The following is a 21,099-nucleotide window of genomic DNA, read 5'->3' as shown; positions in this document are numbered from 1 at the left end:
AGCTGAGCAAGGTGTGAAAAATACTTATCAAAATGTAACCATCTTCATAGTTTAACCTTTCCGCCTCTGCTTGATCCAAGTATGACGATAAATCAATACGAGTTATCAACAGGTGCGCTAGATGCGTCATATTTGATCCACAGTGCCTCCGTGTTTTTTTAAACTTTGTTTTTGAGAAATAATTTTAAAAAACGTCGTTCCCTGTTACTAAAATCTAAACCTTTGATCTTATCAGAAATAATTACGCATGTCGCCTGTTTTTCATCCATATTATTAGTACCTAACTATATTTTGTGGTTTTAAACATCTTTGTTATCTTGATGAAATATGTAAATAGATGGGAAACAGACGAGAGCCAACCGCTAGTCACAATATAAAAAGGCTTTACATTAGAGATATAACCAAGCGCACTTCAACCGTAAAAAGCGCGTAGAAACAGACTACAGAGACACGATCACAGTCACCCTTATCACATGACTCGGTACAGGGAAGCTTCACAATCACATCCCCGGATGAGGAAACCTTGTTGTTATGACAACGGCAGTTGCTTCTGCGTGTAGTGAATTCAGTTCGCGATGGAGTAGTCGGACTTTAGATGATCATAGATATCCCCTAATTTATTAACACACGTTTTTAATTAAACGTTGTACCGCCAGGTTGCTGGGTTTGCGATGGCGAGTGGTGATGTTGCAGAGGCCGTGGAGAATTCCTACATCATCCGACCCAACTACCAACACAAGTAAGGCAAATCAACGTTCTGTGTTCTGCTGGCCAGGCTGGTTTGTTGCTTGGAACAGGACACTCCGCAACTTTAAAAGGAGTTTTCGTGTTAAAGAAAACAGCACAAGTTAAGTAAGAAAACACGGCAACGAATGCGCAAAATCACCGTGAAAGCGCAGGAAAACTATTTACTATGATAAATTTTCATGAAGGGTTGTCTAGGTATTTAGGGTTGTGAAGGTGCTATAATGTTTGTCTCCGAGTGACAGGAATTAGTGTGCTCATGTGCATTTCGGTGTGTGTGTGTAGCAAAAGAGGGAAACTGATGAAACTACGATTGCAATCCTGTTTTGCCAAGGTACATTGTTAAATATTGTTATCTTCCAGTGTTCTGTGAGTAACAGCAAGATTGTTTTCTTTAGTGAATAAGCCAGTTACAGATCATGCTGGGATCCACAGGATGTTCTTTATTATTGATTTAAAAAAACAGTCTACATGAAGATAATAGTTCCAGTTAAAATATTTCTATACAGTCTTTCAGAAGTTGCAAAATTACTGATGTTTAAAAAATATTTCTGAAGTACATGTACAGCACATATACGTTGATAACAGTCCAAATGAAAAATAAAAAAACCCCAGCATATTTAGTAAATTATTTTTTCTCTTGTATTGCTTGTCTGCATAAGGATATTAGCTACATATGTCAATATTATTATTGTTAATAATAATAATAATGAAAATCGACCAGCACTAAATTAAAAATCTTTGTTGCAATCCCTGTTGCAGAAACAACAAGGTTTTTCCATATAATTTCGAATTACATTTTGTAGTTTTTGCAGAGGACGTAAACATGGATCAGTGCACTCTGCATCTGTGTTTGCTGTTTCAATGATTCGATTCCCTGCATGTGTTTCTGTGTGTTTCACTCCATGCATCCTCTGATGGTGTCTCTGGCTGTCAGGTTGAAGCCGGGAGTGGTGAAGGAGTGTATCCATCAGGTCCTGAAGGCGGAGCTGGCGAGCCGGCAGTTCGACCCTGAGGAGGTGCCCGTGCTCACCCGCTCCCTGTCGGACTCCATCAAGGACAGGGTCAAAGGTCAGCACCCTGCTTCCAAATGCTGAGATCTCATTTGGAAACCAAAGCTGGATAAATCAATTAACCTATTTATTAGTCTGTTAATTAATTTAAACCATATTTATATTTGCATAATTGAGGTATTTATTGAATTCTTTTAACAGTGCCTTTCTATAACGTCTGATTGAAATCTGATGGAATTTGAAGCTGTCTGATATACATCGAGATTTATATCCTCTCAGTTTATGCGCTTTGGTGTTTAAAAATGTAGGAGATTTTACTGTGTCGTAATGTTATTTGCCTGTTTGTTTTTACAAGGTGAGTGTGAATGGCTGTGGATTCTACTGCAGGGGAAGAGAAAGATAGCCCATAGCCATTTCCCATAGCCCTGGTGCTTGGTCGAATTCTATATATTACAAATCTCCCTTTTACTTTGGACATTCCAGTTCAGACTGGGATTGAGACTCTGGAAATGTTTGGCATTCAATGTTGTATTGTACTGTATTGTGTCCTGACCAAGTGGACAGCCAACTGGATGTTAGAAAACTAAAATAATTAAAGTAAAATACACCTCTCTCCTTTATAATAGTCTTTTCTTACATAATGCCTGTCTTTCTCTTGGAATGATTTTTCTCCAGTTTATAACTGTCCTTGAATCATGGCTGGGTAGCTTGTTCCAGACTCCCAGAAACCTTTGGTAGAACGGTGCCTTCTAGTCTCACTTCCAAGTGCTCTTACTCTGAGTTACCACAGTGTCCTCTGGTTTGTGTTTTACTGTTGAAAAAGTCCTTTCTATTGCCTTGGCGCTTTGGAGCCTTGGAAAATGTTGAATACTTATATCTGATTCCCTCATAGTGTTCCCTGTTTAAAACTAAAAACAGCCCATTGTTTTGCCCTGTTGAATTAGAACATTCTTTTAAGCCCGGGAACTCCTCAGGTCATTCTTCTTCTTGATCAAGATATTATCACAATGTTATTGTAATTTAATAATTGAATAGGCTTTTTGCATCTTTTAATGTTTTCCATGTTGTGACAACTTGGGATTTACCCCAAAATCCCAACTAGTGAATATGGCTCTTGGGTGCTCACATTTCAATATTGTTAATGTATTTAAAAAGATGCATTGTAAATTTGTATCATGTTACCCTTCCACGCACTTCATGACTAGAGAGAGGTGTGTGTGTCTTGTCTTGCACAGAGATGGGCTTCGACAGGTACAAGCTGGTGGTACAGGTGGTGATTGGAGAGCAGCGAGGAGAGGGTGTCAAGTGAGTGACTTGCCTAACCTGTCTTCACTCCGAGCCAAGGACTGTCTGTCTTCAAACGCGAGAAACACTGTAAAGGCACCCCTGCCTCTTCCACACCACTCATCTGCAAATCTGTACAGTGCAACAGGGAGAAACCTGTAGGGCTCGAGGCAGCTGGCTGCCCAAACAATTGCAGTAGCTTGTGAACAGATTGACAGCTAATATAAGCATATTGAGTGGAGTAGTAGCAAGACAGCGAACAGTGAAAGAAAAGTAACAATGACACTTTTGTCACTGTGGCTTCATTGTAATAGATTAAATAGTCATTTAATGGTAATTTAAATAGGACATTTGAATTTTCATGAAAGGTGAAGTGAATAAAATGACCCCCCAGCGGTGATTCTGTACGGAGCGCTCAGTTTTGTCTTGCCTGGCTTGCATGGCAGGATGGCTGCGCGCTGCTTCTGGGATGAAGACACAGACAGCTATGCCCAAGATGTCTTCATGAATGTGAGTTCTTTCAGTGAGTTGAGATATAACACTAATTAAAGCTTATGTGGATTTTATTGCAATGACTCCTATGTGTGGTACTGTCTGGTGAACAGTAATTACTGCTTGGCCCCGCAAATAGTATGGATTTGTTTTGATGTGCCTAACTCGGGGAATGCTCAGACCTATCAGTCCGGATTCTTCCCCATTGCTGAAAGCTGTACTTCACTCTGTGTTACCGTGGTGTACCATAGTAAACTGTAATCATTATTTAACCGATGGCTTTGATGTCCCCTCTCTGTCTCCCCTCAGGACAGCCTGTTCTGTGTGGCTGCTGTATTTGGCTGCTTCTATTACTGAGAACACAGCAGAGCGCGGATAGCTGCAGACACCAGACTGCAGACGACCTCAGAGCACTGTGGAAACTGTACATCTTAACTGTGCGGCTTGTCAGCATGCAGTTACAAAGTACCGTTTAACCTGACAGTCAGAATACTCCACATTGTGTGGTCTCATCCTCATTGTTTTTGTGTTCTACCCTGTTGTATTGCAATATTTGTTTTTTTTCAGAAAAAATGTAAATTTAACACTTTGTATAGAATTGTAAAGCTGTACAGTAAAACAGATCTCATAGTAAAACTGTCTCACTGCTCTTCAAGTCCACGTTCACGAGAAGCTTTGATCTGAAAATCTGGGTTTTTAATCTTGAATGTCTCATCGTCCTCTGTGGTGCTGTGTGTGCAGGGAGAGGTGCCAGTACTCCATTGGGTATTGTGACACCGTCCTCTATGCCTACGCCCAAAGCACTTGGTGCATAATAAACCAGATTTTGAATTTCAGTTCACGTGTCCAGCGCGTCGGAGAACATGCTGTATTTCAATATTCGCAGTTATGGGGCCCTCTGACCGGCAGGTGGCAGCAGGTGTTCCGTGCGCTGCTGGAGGAAGTCTCTCTGATTGACATACGTCACATCCGTAGAGGCTGTAGGTTGGCTGTAGTTTCCTGTGTAACTGTCAGGCCAGCTGTGGTGCTGTGTCTTTGTATAAATTGTATTGTAAACCCGAGTTTGTTAGTGAGATCAACACTCCCCGAATATTTAGGGGCTCCCCTAAATATCAGAGGACACGCACGCAGCACCGCCGAGACTGACAGGCTCTCCGGGCAGTGTGGACACACGGACACCAGGAGTGAGCAGGACTTCAGTCCCGGGAGAGGCGGATCGCTACAGCCAGACAGAACACAGGTTAGTGAGTTCAATGACTTTTCCGTCTCCTTACTGGCACTTGTTGAGAACACGGAGGGTTCGTGGATTGCCACCTGCATGGGCCGGTAGATTGCTCCAGGAGGGCGGGGGGCTGTGATCGGTGGGTGACAGGAGCCAGCAGGCAGCAGCCAGACCGCCCGCCAGCCCGGCGAGGGAGGTGTCAGTACCGTTTCGAGTCTATGTAAAACGACAACAGGAAACAAAAAGGCGATACAGGCATTTCACTCTGTATGTACAGTACAGTTCGCAAGTGAGAACGGTTTGTTTTCTTTATAAAGAAAGGGGCGGCGTAGCAAACGTGGACTTGTCTCGACTGTTACATGTTGCACCAGTCTGCCCTGTATGTTGGTCTACAGTATAGCAGGAGCGCTAAGGACACGTAGCCGACAGCATAGTGACAATTTCATGTTTACTGTGGTGTGTGCAGTGTGATTTTTTTTTAGGAAGCTGTTGTGCAGCAGCGCAGATTGTAGAGTTTAAACCGTGTCCAGGGAGATTTATCAGCGCCTTTGTGTTGCCCGGCCGGTCGAGGAATTATTAATCCGGTGTAAAGTCAATAGCACACAACTGAGATTCCGGTGCTGACGGAGTCAGACCTTTGGACTCCGTGTAGTTACCAGCCGACGTTCTTATTCGATTACTGTACGTATGTACTGGCGTGTGCTGTGTTTTAAAGGATGTGCAGTTAATATTGCACATGACTGTCTACACCATTCGTTTAGCAATTGCCATTTAACTTCCCCTTTTATATTTCGTTTGGTTGATAGTCTTTTCCGGCCGAATGTAGTCCACTGCACCGTAGGCGCAGAGGAACTAACTGCTGGTGAAACGACCCCAGCTGGCAGAAGAGGAGTCAGTTCAGTCTCTCGTCTCGTACTGTATATCTGGCTTTTTTCAGGGTGCTTATCAGTGGCCACGGGTGGGTGTATTTTGTGCAGCCCTGCAACCACAAGTCTCTTCTTCCACTGGCTTCTGACGAGAATTGGTTAATGACTGAATGAAGTTTGATTCGGTTTTGGAGTCATTCCATTTCGCCTGCTGGAACAAGGGAGCCACAGGGTGATCTAGAGTAATCCAGAGAGACACAGAGGCAGGGGCAGAGAAGGAAGTCTGAAGGTTAATATTTGCTGCCATAGCCCTTATGCCAGTGCAGTGGAAGAGAAGGCACCACACTTTGTAGTCGCACAAAGTAACAAAGTCTCCAGTGCAAACACCCCAGTCTTCCACAAAACATGATGGACTTAAATCCAAGGCCAGGACCTCGTACTCCACCCTTGGCATTGATGACTCTCATCTGTCACAGTCACCACCTCCAACTGCTGATGGCGGCTTGTGATGTCTTGTCTCTGGCATCTCTTTGTGTGGGACAGAGTTCTCATCAGATAAGTTTTCTCATCGTGTCTTCTGAAGCATCGCAGGCTCTTCACTTGTTCCAGGGAATACATGGGGTCTACACTCCTTCCTTTGTTACCCTTTGTCACCAGTTTTCACGTGAATAATATTTTTGACTGCAGAATATGCCATGCGTGAGTCACAGAAACAAGCAGGATGATATATTTAGACATTCACCACTGTTATTGTACAGAATTTCTTTACTAGGTAAAGTATACTGATGGTAAAAAGAAACACAACATTTTCTGGAATGAGAATACTATAGTTGTAGCTTATGTACTTTCACAAAAAGTTGTCAATTTGTTTTAAGCCCTCTGGCCAGCAATACAGCTTGTGCAGTGAGGCATTGCAACTTGCCAATCACACGAAAGCTCGTTAGGTGCACTTTTATCCAATGAGGTCCTGCTGAAACAATGCCTGATCAGGTCACCTTTAAAAAGGCCTTAATTCAAAGCTTATGTCACTGCAAGAAAAAGGCCGCACTTGGTCAGTTTTCTGTGCATTCCATAATGCCTGGAATGTCACCAGAAGCAAGGGAGAGGGCATTGGCATGCTGCAGGCATGTCATGTGCCAGTGTTGCCAGACACTATGGAGTAAGCTGCTCCACTGTGTCCTGACTGCAGAGAAGGTTTCAGCAGACTGGCAGGACAGATGACTGTCGAAGATCTGGTCGCCTCAGGTGACCACACCAGAGCATGACGGACACAACAGACTGGTCCATCTGAGAGATCGTTTCAGGTCTGCCACCCATACTGCTGCTGAAACTGCCGGCAGACACAATGCCCGGATCAGTGACAGGACAGTGAGGCTCCATGCTGGTGGCCTTCGAGCAAGGCGACCTGTCAGAGGCCCTCTGCTCACACCCCCTAGACATCACACCCGACTGGCTTGGACCAGACAGAGGCTGTGATGGACTCGTCAGCAGTGGCATGAGGTCCTCTTCACGGATGAGTCACTCTTCAGCCTGTTCCATGCAGACTGGAGGGTCAGATGTGGAGGAGGAGGTGTTGCATTTCTTTTTTCCATCAGTAAATACAGTGTATCTGTACTCGTTTCCACAGTTCTGTCACGAACAGATCCTGGGTTTTGATCAAACTACACCAGGTCTGCTGAAAGCAAGGGCTTCCACACAGGTGTTGCTCATGCTTGAATTCAGCAGATATCATCCCGGTGTGCTTAGGGCCATGTATAGTATAAAAATGCTGGACAGGCGTGATTGTCTATAATTATAGCCGGCATGGCTGTAAGAGAAGACCTTTGCAGGGACTTCAGTGACCAAGTCAGCTCAACTTGCTGGTATCTGATGAGCAGCAGTGTCTAGGGTCAGTGAGGAAGTCAGTTTGGAACTCCAAGGGAAAGACCCCATCACCAAAGGGCAACAGTGGGTGAAAGGATCTCTCGATATTGAAGCGCAAGGCAAAGCAGATGCTGAACTGCAGATCCGTGGACTTCAACTTTCAACCTGAGGTCCAGTCTAATCAAAAACAGTCCAGATCCACACAGGGCGGGATACACGAATCAGGCTGCTTTGCGCAAACCACTTGTGAGGGAATGGACTGCCAAGCAGTGGAGGACTGTGATCTGGTCAGATGGATCATCTTTCCCCATGTTTTTGACAGACGGATGAGTGCATGTGAGGCACCAACCTAAAGAACTCTACAAGCCTGTGTGCAGCTGTGCTGGGTCCTGCTGGTTCTGTAATGTTGGGGGGGGTGATTTCCTCTCGAGGTGTGGGTCCGCTCCTGACCTCCCTAGACGAGGTCAATGCTAATTGCTTGATTATAGCTCATCTTCATGAGAGTGCTCATCTTCACCCCTATGTTGCAGCGGTTCTTTCCTTCCCAGAAGGGTGTTTTTCGGGGTGTCTTTCGGGACCAAACCCTGCCCCCCCCTCACCCACACTGTTTATCCAGCAGTCATGGCCTTCTCACTCACCAAACGTGAACCCCAGCATTTCTGAGATATTTGGGAATAGCACCATGGGCAGTGATTTCCTCCTCTGTCTGCCAGGTGGAAGTGGGTGGAAGAGTGCCGCATTCTTGCTGCAGAATTCCAGGCGCTGGCAGACTCGGTGCCACAGGGCATACAGGTCACAGTGCTGGCACCTGCTGGCTCAGTTCCCAGTCAAGTGACTTGACTTGTCCACTACCAGTTTAAAAAAACAAAACAATTCTTTTGTGTTGTGTTGTGTTGGTCTTGAGACGTGCACTGGATTTCCCAGATTTCTGAATTACATGATCAAATCCTATTACGGAGGCACTGAGATCTTTTAAAATAATTTAAAGAAAAGTTTTGCCTGAAAGACCTGCCCGCTATTGTGAGATATGCTTGTTAGTCAGGTTTTCTTGGCTTTTAATTTTCCATTTCTGTTTTAGGCGTTCTCCGATGGGAGGGATAGACTGGCTGTTGAGTCATGTTTAGAGGAATCCCTGGTATGGGACCAGTCAACATGTTCAGGTTTAAAAATATAAATGGCATTTGGGTTTCGAGTTCAACCTAATGCTAATGTAAGCTGTGTAGCAGCTTCCTCTAGTGTTCTCTAGTGGTACTGCACAGAAACAGTCGACTTTTTTTTTAGAGATTTGATGTAGAATTAGAGCCAATGGCTCTCACTATTCCACTTTCACTAACTGAACTCCAGTTCGATTGTCTCTCGACCTCGGGTTCGATTCAGTTCCCACTCAGTTCCAGTTCTTTAATTGCAGCTCCATTCCTTTCCGATTTATCGAATCAATTTCAATTCCCCCGATGTATATAGACAGCTCTTTTATTTCAAATCCAGTCCTACCTTTAGGGCAGAAATGTTTAGTTTGAAATAAAAAAGGATTATTGACTGTGAAAATTCTGTCCTTTCAGTTGTAGAAATGCAGATCGCCTGCACTAACATGTTTTCTTCCTGCTGCACAAAGTGCTCTGGTTAAGTAAAAAATACAAGCATTCAAACGGGAGATGGAGAACTGTCTAATTTCTGTAGTCTAAATACAGTATGGTTTGTGACTGTACTTGCTCTGAGGTGTGTGCTGCAGCTGGCGTCCTTTGGCTCTTCTGAGGTCTTCCCTGATTTTGTGGAGTTTAAATAATGTTTACTTCAGAAATGCCTGCGGTCACAAATTAAGGAAACGTCTTTATTCCGTTTCCTCATTCCTCATCTCGTCCGCTGTCAAATCCTCAGTCAAGCTATTGCAGGCAAGATCCATAATATGTGCAAACCTTCAGTTCAAATCCTAAGTTCAAATCCTAACCCTCGCTCTCGGAATTTGTTTCTCTTCAGAAAGCCAGTAAACCAGGGGAGCCTATTCCAACAGCCCACACATTGCCATCTTTTACAAACGTCCTCCTTCCCAGGCGAATGGGGAGAAGAGTGCTGGCGACTCCAGTACTGTCACTCCTTAATGAAAAAGAGGTATCAGTTTCTGCCTGAAGTACTTCAAGGTAGAATTTCCATAGAGAAACTCATCACATGTTTGGACGTATTGTCCGTTACGCTCCTTGCTACACCTGCTTTTCATGCCTCCAACCTGAGGAAACATTCTTTAGCCTGCAGTTGAATGCTGTCATACACCAACACCTGTCTTGTCTTTCCGAACAGAGCTGCAGGGCAAGTCAGCTTATTCCAGTTAATTGACAACTATTAGCTTTCTCAGTTTGACACATATCGCAGTTGTCATGCTCAAATACTCACTTCTAAAGGTCATAAATTGCTTTTAATCAACATGACATGCCCGTCTCAGGCTCCTTGTCTTTCTTCTTCAGTCACAACACGTTTTGACAGTGTGAGCTCCACACAGGTGTGTTGACTACTGGGTCAGGCCTTCCTGAGATTTTATGAAGAGATTCCGTGCAGGAGTTTCATGCAAAAATGATTGTTGTTCTGTACAATTGAACAACATGATTTATCATTCCATGCACTAGAATGACAGTTTCTACCTTTCTTCTCTCTTTGCATTTCTTAAATCCTACTCGATTCCAATTAATTACCAGTTCTGGTATTTGGACTGGTGTTGACCTCTGAAGTTCAATTTAAGGAAGAACTGACCCAGCTCTGATAGCTGAGTTGGGTTCCACATACTACCACTCTCGATTTAAAAAAGCATTCATTATTGCCCGTCCTAAACTAACTCGTTTTTAATTTCCACATTAGTCCCTGTTTCTCGTTCCATTGTTGTGCTTGGAGAAGTCTGGTTGGTCTTTTTTTGGCACATCAGAGGAGTCTTAACTCTTGGATCCAAACCCCTTGTAATTTGCTCCATTTCATTGAGCCTGTGTTTGTGGTGCTCCTCTGAGGCTCTGAATTACTTTGATTTTCGTTCATTGATCAGGGCAGCAGTACTCTTCGCCCCCCCACCATGCCTGCCCCTGTCTGTCTCGGTGTGTGAGCTGTCTCTCTCTCTGCCCCCCAGACTCGGGGAGGGATGGAGGCCCACGGCTCGGGGAGGCTCCTGTCCAGGAAGAGGCGGAAGGAAGGATCAAACGGGGAGGCCGAAGAGGGGGAGCAGCCAACGAAACTGCAGCGATTCACTGTGGTAAGAGTGTGGTTGGACAGGGCTCGAGCTCTGCGACTTCGGCCTTCTTACACTCCCTGGTCAAAGCCTGAAACATGAGCTAACTCCCAGTGAATGAACCGGCCCTCTCACTGGCTGGGAGAGTCACATCCTTATCATCCCTGTCAATGATAAGGAAGTTCAGTCTAACTCCCAGTGTAACCGGCATCCTCATCACTTGTGTCAAAGTGGTGGAACCTGCAGCTCAGCATTACCCTAACATCCTCATCCCAGCCTCTGCTGAACGTGACCCTCCCAGAAGTATGGGATGGGATTGAGCTGCAGATAATTCACGTCCTGTCCTCTACAAGCTGCCTTGCAGTTTGGAGAAGCCTGACATACAGTATATTCCATGGGGTTTCCTGATGTTTCAGCCTGTGAGCAATACTATCTTATCAGTTTTGCTGTTGCTGTATTTTATTTTTGATAACATTTTCTTACATAACAGCTTCTCAAAAGGCATTTTTATTCAAAATGGAGAGAAGGAAGTAGTTAAGATTTTAGTACATCACCGTGCCCTATGACATTATACAATGTTTAAGAAAAATCAGGCAGTAGTAATATTTGTGCAGTAAATTTTGAACATTGTATTGAAATGTATCCATTAATCCTTCCATTACCAGAAAGCTACTTAATCCTGGTAAAGGTGATGGAATCTGCAGTGTATCCTGGAAGACCGGGAACAACACCCTTAAGCATAGGGTGGACACACAAACCCATGGAAAGTTTAGAGTAGCCAAACTGGAGCACCTGGATAAAAGCCACACGAGCCCAGGGAGTGTGTGTGACCTCTCCAGAGATTGTGATCTAATCTAGAAATTTCTGGAATATATTGTTTCAGATAATATTTACATGTGTATATATATATACCTATAGCCATAGCTGCATGGTCCCTGCTGTGGTAGCTGTTCTAGTTTCCAAGCCCGCAATCTGTCGGTGGGGTGTCTGTGCGCCCCACAGACAGCCTGCGTCACAGCTCTGGTATGTCTGTGTTCCAGGGTCTGACAGATCCAGCCCCCTTTGCGGATGAATTGGAGGTGTCCCGTATCCCGTACCAGCGGGTCAGCATGGAGGTAGCACAGAAAGGAACCCCACGTGAGTATTCGGGGGGTGAATCCATACACTGACTATGTGCAGCACTACCCCTAGGTCAGAGGTCAGAAAGAACAAAGCTGTATCTAACATATTACTATGTAGATGCCATGATCTGGCCTTTGGTGGTGTCTGAGCTGGCTGTGCATGCCATTCCAGACTGGTCCTGCAGGTAGAGCCAGTATAATGTCTTCTTACTTCTGATTTGGAGCTATTCAGAGCCTCATCATAACAAAAAGAAAGAGCCAGAATATACTGTGCTTATTTAATTCACCCACTTCTCTTCTGTGTCCTCTTCCGTGTTAATATCAGCTTTGTGAGTGAGCATCTGCATCAGGCCCTGCATAATGCCTGAGTCCAACCTTATAACAGATGCTTCAGAGTGCTTGCTGTTTTTTGCAGTTGTTTCCTGTCACTGCTGACTGTCGACATGTAGCAGCCTTCCTGTGCTGCAGCCTTCCACTGTACTCTGTCTCAGTGTTGTATTGGATTGGGCTGTAGTGTTAAGCCTGTCTCTTTCTGCCTCCCCAGTGGACCGACCGGTGCGGGTGTACGCAGACGGGATTTTCGACCTGTTCCACTCGGGCCACGCGCGAGCTTTGATGCAGGCCAAGGGGCTGTTCCCCAACACACACCTCATCGTGGGCGGTGAGGCTCTCTGTCTGCCTTTTATTACTGATCAGGGGCTTATCACAGGGGCTTGTCTCTCTGTGTCTCTGTCACTGTCTCTCGGTCTGGCACGGTCTCAGTTCTGTGTGTGTCTAACAACATTTAGGCTAGTTGAAGACTGAATTGATTTTTTTTCCTGAAAAAAAAAAAATCTGTCTGCAAGCGTCAAGTTGCTTAAATTCATTTAAAAAGTGATTTAAAAATGTGCTTTATTGAGGGAAATTCTGAAACCCAAACAGGAGTGTTTACTGAGCAAAAGCAAATCTTCAGCCTTTTAAGAGCTTCCAGCAGTTATAATGTCAGGAGTTTAGTTAAAGCATTCAGTCAGCCTCAGCAACTGAGATCTCAGGTGGACTGAACGCCAGAAGGTACAGCTGTTCTCCAGTACCAGATTGGGGAAACCATGATCTTGCAGCGAAGAAAGCCTCCCATGTCTGTCCAGTGGACAGTTTCATTGATGTAGACTGTATAATCCATGATTCTGGCTAATGAACAGCATGCGCTGCAGTGTTGTGGGCTGGAGGGACTGCATGTATCCTGAGAGGTGGTATAAGTGTGGTTGTGCCTAAGTGGATGCTTTGCAGCGCACTGAGGAGCGATAGTTGAGTTTTTATTGCTGTTAGGTGGCTGATGTCGTTATAGGGTAAAGCCAGGAGGGGCAGTGAAAATGGATTCAAGGAAAGTACAAGACAGTAATGCCCCCAATCTCTCTCTTTCTCTCCCTGTCCTGCTCTGTTTTTTCTCTGTGTCCCTTTTCTTTTCATCTCACATTGTTGTCGCTTTATCTTCCCGATCTTCTACTGTCTGATATCTCTCTTCCTTCTCCTTGACACCCTCTTGCCCCTTTTATTCCTCTGCCTCTCATCCTTCCCATTCCCTCTGTCCCGTTCGCTCTCTTTTTCTCTCAGTGTGCAGTGACGATCTCACACACAAGTTCAAGGGCTTCACGGTGATGAACGAGGACGAGCGATACGACGCTGTCAGTCACTGTCGCTACGTTGATGAAGTCGTGCGCAACGCCCCCTGGACCCTCACGCCAGAGTTCCTCGCCAAGCATCGGGTACGCCACACGCGCCCACACGCATCCCCCCAGCCCACTCCACTCCCACTGTGTCCCACCAGGAATTTCCTGACTCCTCTGAAGTATGGATGCGATTAGTGTTTTCTGTTCACTCTGAACGGAGATGTGTTTGTGTCTTCACTGTTTGTCTCTCAGATTGACTTTGTCGCCCATGATGACATTCCATACTCGTCTGCAGGGAGCGACGATGTCTACAAACACATCAAAGAAGCAGGTGAGCATCACTGCTGACTGGCTGACAGTCACACTGACACACTGACTGGTTCACAGACCCACAGACCCACAGTCACACAGACACACTGACTGGTTCACAGACCCACAGTCATACTGACACACAGACTGGTTCACAGACCCACAGTCACACAGACATACTGACTGGTTCACAGTCACACTGACACACTGACTGGTTCACAGACCCAGAGTCACACAGACATACTGACTGGTTCACAGTCACACAGACACACTCACTGGTTCACAGACCCACAGACACACTGACTGGTTCACAGACCCACAGACATACTACTAGTTCAGACACATGACACACTGACTGACACACTGGCTTACATGTACACACAGTGATACGTTGACTGGTTCACAGATACACTGGCAGACTGCCGCTAAAGCTGACACACTGAACTGGTTCAATGACACACTGACTGGCAGACAGGCGCAAAAACTGACACATTGAATTGGTTTACAGACACACTGATAGATTGACAAACAGGCACACTTGTAATAGACAGCACCAAAATACCCTTTGGCCCATCCTTAAATATTGCACCTACCAGAAAAGGAAACTTGTCAGCGAATCTTAAAATATGTTCACAATTGAGAACAGCAGGGCTGAAAGGGAAGAAAATTAAGAATACAAATTGTAAACAGTATTTCACAAACTACAACAAAGGAATGGCACAGACGTTATAAAAAACAGGACCCCTATGGGATAATGTGATGTAACACAAAGAAATTAATATGGTCCTACACAACCAGTGTGAAGAGTTTGTCACAGGATACACACCTGTTCTAAAGCTCCTGTTTTCCTAAGCTTTTCCATTACACCGATTTCCTGACATGCCTCACTGGCAGATAGGAACACTGACAGTCTGATTGATTTTCTGTTCCTCTGTCAGTGTCACAGACAGCCGTGCCTGCAGCCTGTGTGTCTGTAGCTACACTCGGTCCGTGTGCCTGAGGGTATTTCTCTTTCCTCTTTCTTAAGCACCCTGTGCCCCAGCAGGTGCTGATCCTCATCTCCTGACCTGTGTGCAGCACTTTTCCCCTCCCTTCTGTGTGTGACATTGACATGACGTGTTGCTGTGTGGCTTCCATGTGTCATTTGTGGGTCTGGTGTGACCTGCGGCAAGTGTATAATGCCTTGTTACTGGTGGCTTGACATATTTACCATGCTGTTCTAGGCATGTTTGCCCCGACACAGCGGACAGAGGGCATTTCCACATCCGACATCATTACTCGCATTGTCCGTGACTACGACTTATATGTCCGGCGCAACTTGCAAAGAGGATACACTGCCAAGGAACTCAACGTCAGCTTCATCAATGTGAGTCTGCTCACTGACCTCCCACCGTGTACCTCTCCCTGTCCCCTGCCCAAGTGCCCACCACCCAGCATCTACTTCTCAATGTGGTCCTGTTTTTATATTGTAATGAACGCTCCAGGTTGTGTGTTGGTGGTGTAGGAACGACAGGCTGATAACAACTTACAGTGAGCCTTTTATTGCCTGTTTCATTACAGAGGGCATGCTAATCACAGAGGCAGAGAGAGGAAGAAGGATTCATGATATTTATTTTAATTGATTACTATACGTTTGTGTTTACTGTTGTTTTTTTAGTTGCTGAGTAAATTAACTTTGTGACAACATGGTATTTAAATTAACTTAAAACCAACACCCTAGTACTTTAGTTATCATACAACCATACTTACTACAGTATATACTACAGTATAGGGGTGGACCAGGTCAAATTTGGAATGACTCTCCAGGAGCATGTTCATGTGTCTCATTTTCTCCCGGGTGAGTGAGTCTAGAAGCTAACGTTGCAGAGCCAAAACTCTTTACACTATTTGAAATTGGGTGGGGACAGAGTAAAGATAATAGTTGCATTCAAACTTGAGAAAAGAAAACTTGAATCCCACCCCAGGAGAAGAAGTACCACCTGCAGGAGCGAGTGGACAAGGTGAAGAGGAAGGTACGTGACGTGGAAGAGCGCTCCAAGGAGTTTGTGCAGAAGGTGGAGGAGAAGAGCATCGACCTCATTCAGAAGTGGGAGGAGAAATCCCGGGAGTTCATCGGCAACTTCCTGCAGATGTTCGGGCCAGAGGGGGCACTGGTAAGCCGGGAGAAATATACCTTTCAGAGTGTGAGTGGGGTTCAGGGGAGGGCTTTCTTGTGGTGTTGTTGTAGAGCTGTGTGTACGGAAGTACTCTTCAAATCCAGTGCTAGAGGGGGCACTAGACCATCTGGTGTTCTTCCAGTCTTAAAAGGGAACTGCAGTCCCAGTTTCTCAAGGTTATTAAATTTCAGTAACAAAATAAATTCATTGACAATATAAAGAAAATCACAAATTTCAAGCTAAGCACAAAATAATGTTTTTCTTTCGTTCCTCCTATTTCCTTTTCTATATTTCCCTCTAGATCTCACTGTCCATCTCTGTGTCTCTTTTTTACAGTACTTGTTAAAGCACTGTAAATCGCCATGTTGTTGCAAAGCCCTGGTCTTGTCACGGGCGAGAACGCGAGTTCCCACAAATTGTGATGGGACTCAGCCCTTCCTGCTCACTAGTCACAGTAATAACTCATGTAATGTGATGTACAAGTTGTGCAGTAGACATTTCACCATAGAAATGTTCCAGTGTGATCTGCATGCAGAGTTTACAAGGAAGATCCATTTATCGGCAAAACTATCTTGAAGCTGAGAGCAGTGTTTCTACTGGATTGGAAGAAATGCATTCACAAGCCTGCCTGTTTACAATGTGATCAGATCTTTAATCAGAAATTGTAAATAAATCCCAGCAATGGACTGTTGGAAGTTTCAGGGCTTTAAAGGTGGATAGGCTGAGATGGTTGCGGAAAAGATTTGAGATGCAATGTAGGTGTGTAAATCATAAATAGGACTTTTCTTCCTTGATGTACCAATGTGTTAATTGGAAGGTGTTAATATTAATGCAAAAAGAAGCTGAGCAACCCCAGGCTGACTCCTGAGAAACTGGAGTCTCTCCTCTCTCCTATTTTGCTGTCCAAGGCTGTTCCTCTTGCAGATACTGTTTCTCTTTTGTCCCTCCTATTTCCTTTTCTCTATTTTCCTCTAGATCTCACTGTCCATCTCTATGTCTCTCTTTTCCCCTCTTTGTCTCACTTACTATTTCTTGTGCCTGTATTAGAGTTGCTCTCAAGTGTTTTGTGTTTTGAAGAAGTGTTTGATTTTTTAGTACTAAAATGCAGTTGTCCAAAGCACCTTTCCCCTAATTTCACTTTCATGAAAGGGGTCCCCTGTGCCTCTTACTGACTCCAAAGGAGACACCCCAGATTTGACTTCATGGCAAAGTGAAGTGGTTGACAGCTGTCTCTTATTTTGGGGGTCTTTAGGATTGACGCAAGTCTGAGGGATCTGCAGGAGCTGAGCAACCCCAGGCTTGAGTGTCTGTCTGTCAGACTGCCTCTCTCTCACGGTCTCTCTTTCTCCTCAGAAACACATGCTGAAGGAGGGGAAGGGGCGGATGCTGCAAGCCATCAGCCCCAGACAGAGCCCCAACAGCAGCCCCTCCCGCGAGCGCTCCCCCTCCCCCACCTTCCGCCTGCCCTTCTTCACCAAGACCTCGCCGCCCTCCTCGCCGCGCCCCAGCTCAGCCCACGGGTACCCCATCAGTGAAGATGAGGAGGATGAGGACTAGGTCTCTCCATGCCCTCCCCCCCCTGCTCTGCCCATTAACACGTCTCTTCCTGGCCTCCGGGTCTCTGTCTTTCCCTCAGAGGCCTCTTCCAGGAATCAGACCTGCCCACCGGCCCCTCAGACCTCTCTGTCTGCTCTCCTAGCAAGGGCTTCCAACAGCAGGTGGTGGGTTTTCCAAGAAACACATGCTTCTGGAGCTGTTTAAATCCCCCATCTGCGGCTTCGCTTCTACTGTTCTCACGCAGATCTATCCCGAGTGCTCACTTTAAAGATCTCAGCCTGGGGCTTTGAGCCGGTGGCCTGTCTGTCCCTGAACACGTTGCTGGAGAATGACTTCAGTGAGTGATGTGCCAGGCACCTTGAGGACACATTCCCGCAACACCAGGTTTGACCTGACCTCTTGACCGAGATAGTACTGGATTGATCGATACAGGGACACGTGTATGGCTTTGCGTACGGCCGCTGTATTGTTGTGGCCGTCGGTCTGCCTGGTGTGGCGCCAGCTACGGTCTCCACCAGCACCGTGGTCCGGAGAGGACCATGCAGACTGATGTCTTGGCACACATGAGTTAAAACACCTGTCGGGTTGAGAGCAAGGAATGGGACATGTTAAACAGCTGTAGCGGCACATGGTAGTACAAAAGGCCTTGTTAGTTTATTGGAAATGTCACCACATCTTCTTTAACAGGATTAATTTACTCATACTTCTTTTGATCCTAGTAGTAAAGTATTTTTGAGGCCGTGTCCTCTTTGCTGTTGAGATTTAGGGTTGACTCTGCTGATGGGGCGTGCCATTGATGTCCTCTGTGTTTTCTCGGGATTTTGCTGAGAATTTTGTTACAGTGGAGGGGCTGTCTCTCATCCAAAAACGTTTTTATATTAAGCTCTATGTGAAGTTTTAGTGCTGCTCCAAACATAGCTAGTGAAAAGAGCTCAGATGTGTTTTTATGGATTGGGCTTCATGGTTTTTCACTAAAGACATCAGTTCCTCCTCCTTTTTAGATATTCTGTGTCACACTGTGTCTATCAAACCTGGCTGTGATAACCGGTACAATTAGAAATCTAGTTTGAAAAGCAATTGTCTCCAGTCTGGTGGCCCTCATTAAAGCTCGTGCTGTGCACGCAGGCTTGAGAGATTAGAGAGAGAGAAATCCAAGCTGCAAACAGCCATCCTGCTATGACAACCTCACACTGACTTTTATCAAAAGACTGTCTCTTATTTGTCTAGGTAAAGAGAGAAAAGGAGGCCTGAAGCACTGCTTTTCTAGGCTGCTTTAGTGCAGAGAGAGACAACACACCATCTATGAACTCACAGAGGGCCCCATGGAGTTCTGAGGGCTCCTGAGCATCACTGGGCCTTTGACTCCTGTGAGTCTTCGCCCAGCTATATGTCAGGACAGGCATGTAGGCAGATGGGCAGAGAAACGGTAACCTTGTGCAGACAAACTGCACATTCTTGCAGTTGAGACACACATGAGAAAGAGAATTTACCTCCAGCACCGATATGGTTCCAACTCTCCCCCTTTCATGGGGCTTTCTGAATACTCGTCCCTCTGATTTCTGCACATCAGACCATGGAGCCCTCTTGTCTGTCCAGATCTGAAGATGTCCGTCCGCTGTCCTGGCCTCCCTGTCTATTCACACCCTCCTGCTGAACTGGCAGGGCCTGTGGGGAAGGTCAGCGCTTTGGATGGACTCTCTTTGTTTGCTTCTTTCTCCCTTAAACTAAAAACCAACAACCTGACGAAGCACCTTATCTTCCTCTTCACATCTCCCTGCTTCACTCCCCTGGCCCCCTGCCTGGCGTTTTAAAAAACCCGGATGAGCTGAGTTTGACAGTTAAGCAGAAGAGAAGGTCTGTCTTTTTTCTTCTTCTCTTTCAGCTGTTTTAATTCTCTGCAGTTCAGTGACAAAAAAAGAAATCAAAGCCATAGATTTTTTTTTTCTATTCTGCTTTGTTTGTTTTAAACTAGAAGGGATGGGGGTTTTAACTGTATTATGACTGTTTTCTGTCTTTGTGAGTCTTGGAATGCCTGACCTGCAGTGGTGTGGAGGTCAAAGCCAGGAAGGAAGTGTTTTGTGTCTTCTCTCGTGAGCTGGGCAAAAAAAACACACGCCGCTAGTGCACAGAGACTCCTGGCTGCCTCGGTGTCCGACAACCCTCTGGCACCGGAGATTGGCTGGAGTTGGATGATGTGTGAACTGAAGGGGTGGGGAGCTGTTGAGGGTCTGGCTGTAGATGCACGGAGCGACTTACAGAAGTGACGTCACCTCACTCTAAAATTCCAGGCAGTGTAGATCTCGGTTGCGCGGAGGACCCTGTCTTGTCTGGAACCTGCCGTTGTGCGGCTCTGGGCCTGCTGGTGACACTGCGATCGAATCCAGGCAGGGGCAGAGTCATGTAGAATTCTTCCGCGGCTGTTGGCCCGGTGTGGCGGAGTTATCCGCTGTCTAGGGAGCGGCGCTGTGTGTGCTTGGAACTCACGAGCAACTGGGAGCGAATCCCGGCAGATGCAGGGAGAGTTGGACTCATCACACACTGCCATGTTGAAGAGCGAATGTGTATGTAAATATTTCTCTGTTCTTCATATTGAGCTGTATGGAAAAAAGAGGCATCGATCATGCTCTGTTCTCAGCACAGGACCGCTGGCCTTACTTCCCTCTGTTTACTCCAATCTCTTTTCCTCCATCCAGCTGTTATCTTGAATTCTAGATCTATTGGGCTTGACCCTGTATCCCAGGCATCTTGCAGCTACTTTATTACCAATGAGGGGCGTAGCGTTAACTCATGCAGAATATTAAAAGTTCTGCTTGTATTGTCTACTATGTGTATAACCGTTAGGCCCTGATCTCATACAATGATTAGCAGGTACAGATTAAAAAATACAAACATCATCCTGGCTTGACTTCTTTTCTATGTGCCTGTATGTCTTCCAGGAATGAGCAGGTTAAAAAGCTGAAACACAGGGTTTCGACTGCGGAGTCTTGCTCGCATCACTGGAGAGGCTCCACAGCCGAAAGGCTGATTTTATTTTGACATTTTCTGGGATGAATTCACCTCTGCTTGTACCTTTACATCTCCTCACTCCAACCTCTGCAAACTTAAAATATACTTTCATTTGCTGTACGATTGTATTAAAACTGTGTTTTGACAAATCAGACCGGAACAAGAAAACTGTATCCTTAACCCTGGACAGTACTGTGAACTGTCAAGATGTATGTTTTTATTAACACTGTCGAGTACTGTGTGAGATCTGGGATTCATTAATTTAAATTAACTTGACAAATTTTGTTTTAACTTCTGTTCAGTTTTCTGTTTTGTCTTCCATTTTGACATTAAACTCACGCAGACCAAGACAAAAACCGTTTCAGCTTGCATATTTAAATGTACAGGATCGTCCAGATCCGGGACACTGGGCAAGTAGATCTTTACCTCCAGTCTGGTGTTAAAGTGGAGTGGCGACTGGCAAAGGACTTCTTTACAGCTTGTGTCCTCCCCCGCCCGCAGTACTCAGGCTGTCCTTGTACTGGCTGTGCCTGGGGAGCAGGGCTATTCAGTCCCTTTCCTGGAGAGCTACTGGGGCTGTAGGTTTTCATTCCAGCCCTGCTCTTAGCTGCCCTCTTC

At 45.6% G+C, this 21,099-nt stretch overlaps 2 protein-coding genes across 4 annotated transcripts; both read left to right on the top strand.

The window, feature by feature from the left end:
• Positions 1-495: 495 nt before the first annotated feature.
• dynlt2b (dynein light chain Tctex-type 2B) lies at positions 496-4,169 on the top strand. Of its 3 annotated transcripts, none has more exons than XM_088913773.1 (5): positions 496-739; positions 1,682-1,815; positions 2,993-3,062; positions 3,488-3,551; positions 3,848-4,169. In XM_088913773.1, exons 1-5 carry the CDS (start codon positions 672-674, stop codon positions 4,007-4,009), a joined length of 498 nt encoding a protein of 165 aa, XP_088769899.1. In that variant the 5' UTR covers positions 496-671; the 3' UTR covers positions 4,010-4,169. The 3 variants fall into 3 exon arrangements, with proteins under 3 accessions (XP_088769899.1, XP_088769900.1, XP_088769901.1); XM_088913774.1 differs by having other exon boundaries at positions 3,843-4,169; XM_088913775.1 differs by lacking the exon at positions 3,488-3,551 and having other exon boundaries at positions 3,843-4,169.
• Positions 4,170-4,530: 361 nt separating this feature from the next.
• Positions 4,531-20,837, top strand: pcyt1ab (phosphate cytidylyltransferase 1A, choline b). Its single transcript, XM_088913769.1, has 9 exons — positions 4,531-4,773; positions 10,588-10,710; positions 11,727-11,823; positions 12,352-12,468; positions 13,398-13,549; positions 13,706-13,784; positions 14,986-15,128; positions 15,727-15,915; positions 17,272-20,837. Exons 2-9 carry the CDS (start codon positions 10,600-10,602, stop codon positions 17,473-17,475), a joined length of 1,092 nt encoding a protein of 363 aa, XP_088769895.1. The 5' UTR covers positions 4,531-4,773; positions 10,588-10,599; the 3' UTR covers positions 17,476-20,837.
• Positions 20,838-21,099: the final 262 nt, after the last annotated feature.

The sequence above is a fragment of the Atractosteus spatula genome, chromosome 4 (assembly GCF_055471065.1).
Source record: "Atractosteus spatula isolate fAtrSpa1 chromosome 4, fAtrSpa1.hap1, whole genome shotgun sequence".
Classification (NCBI taxonomy): domain Eukaryota; kingdom Metazoa; phylum Chordata; class Actinopteri; order Semionotiformes; family Lepisosteidae; genus Atractosteus; species Atractosteus spatula.
This window is presented reverse-complemented; position numbering and strand designations above follow the sequence as displayed.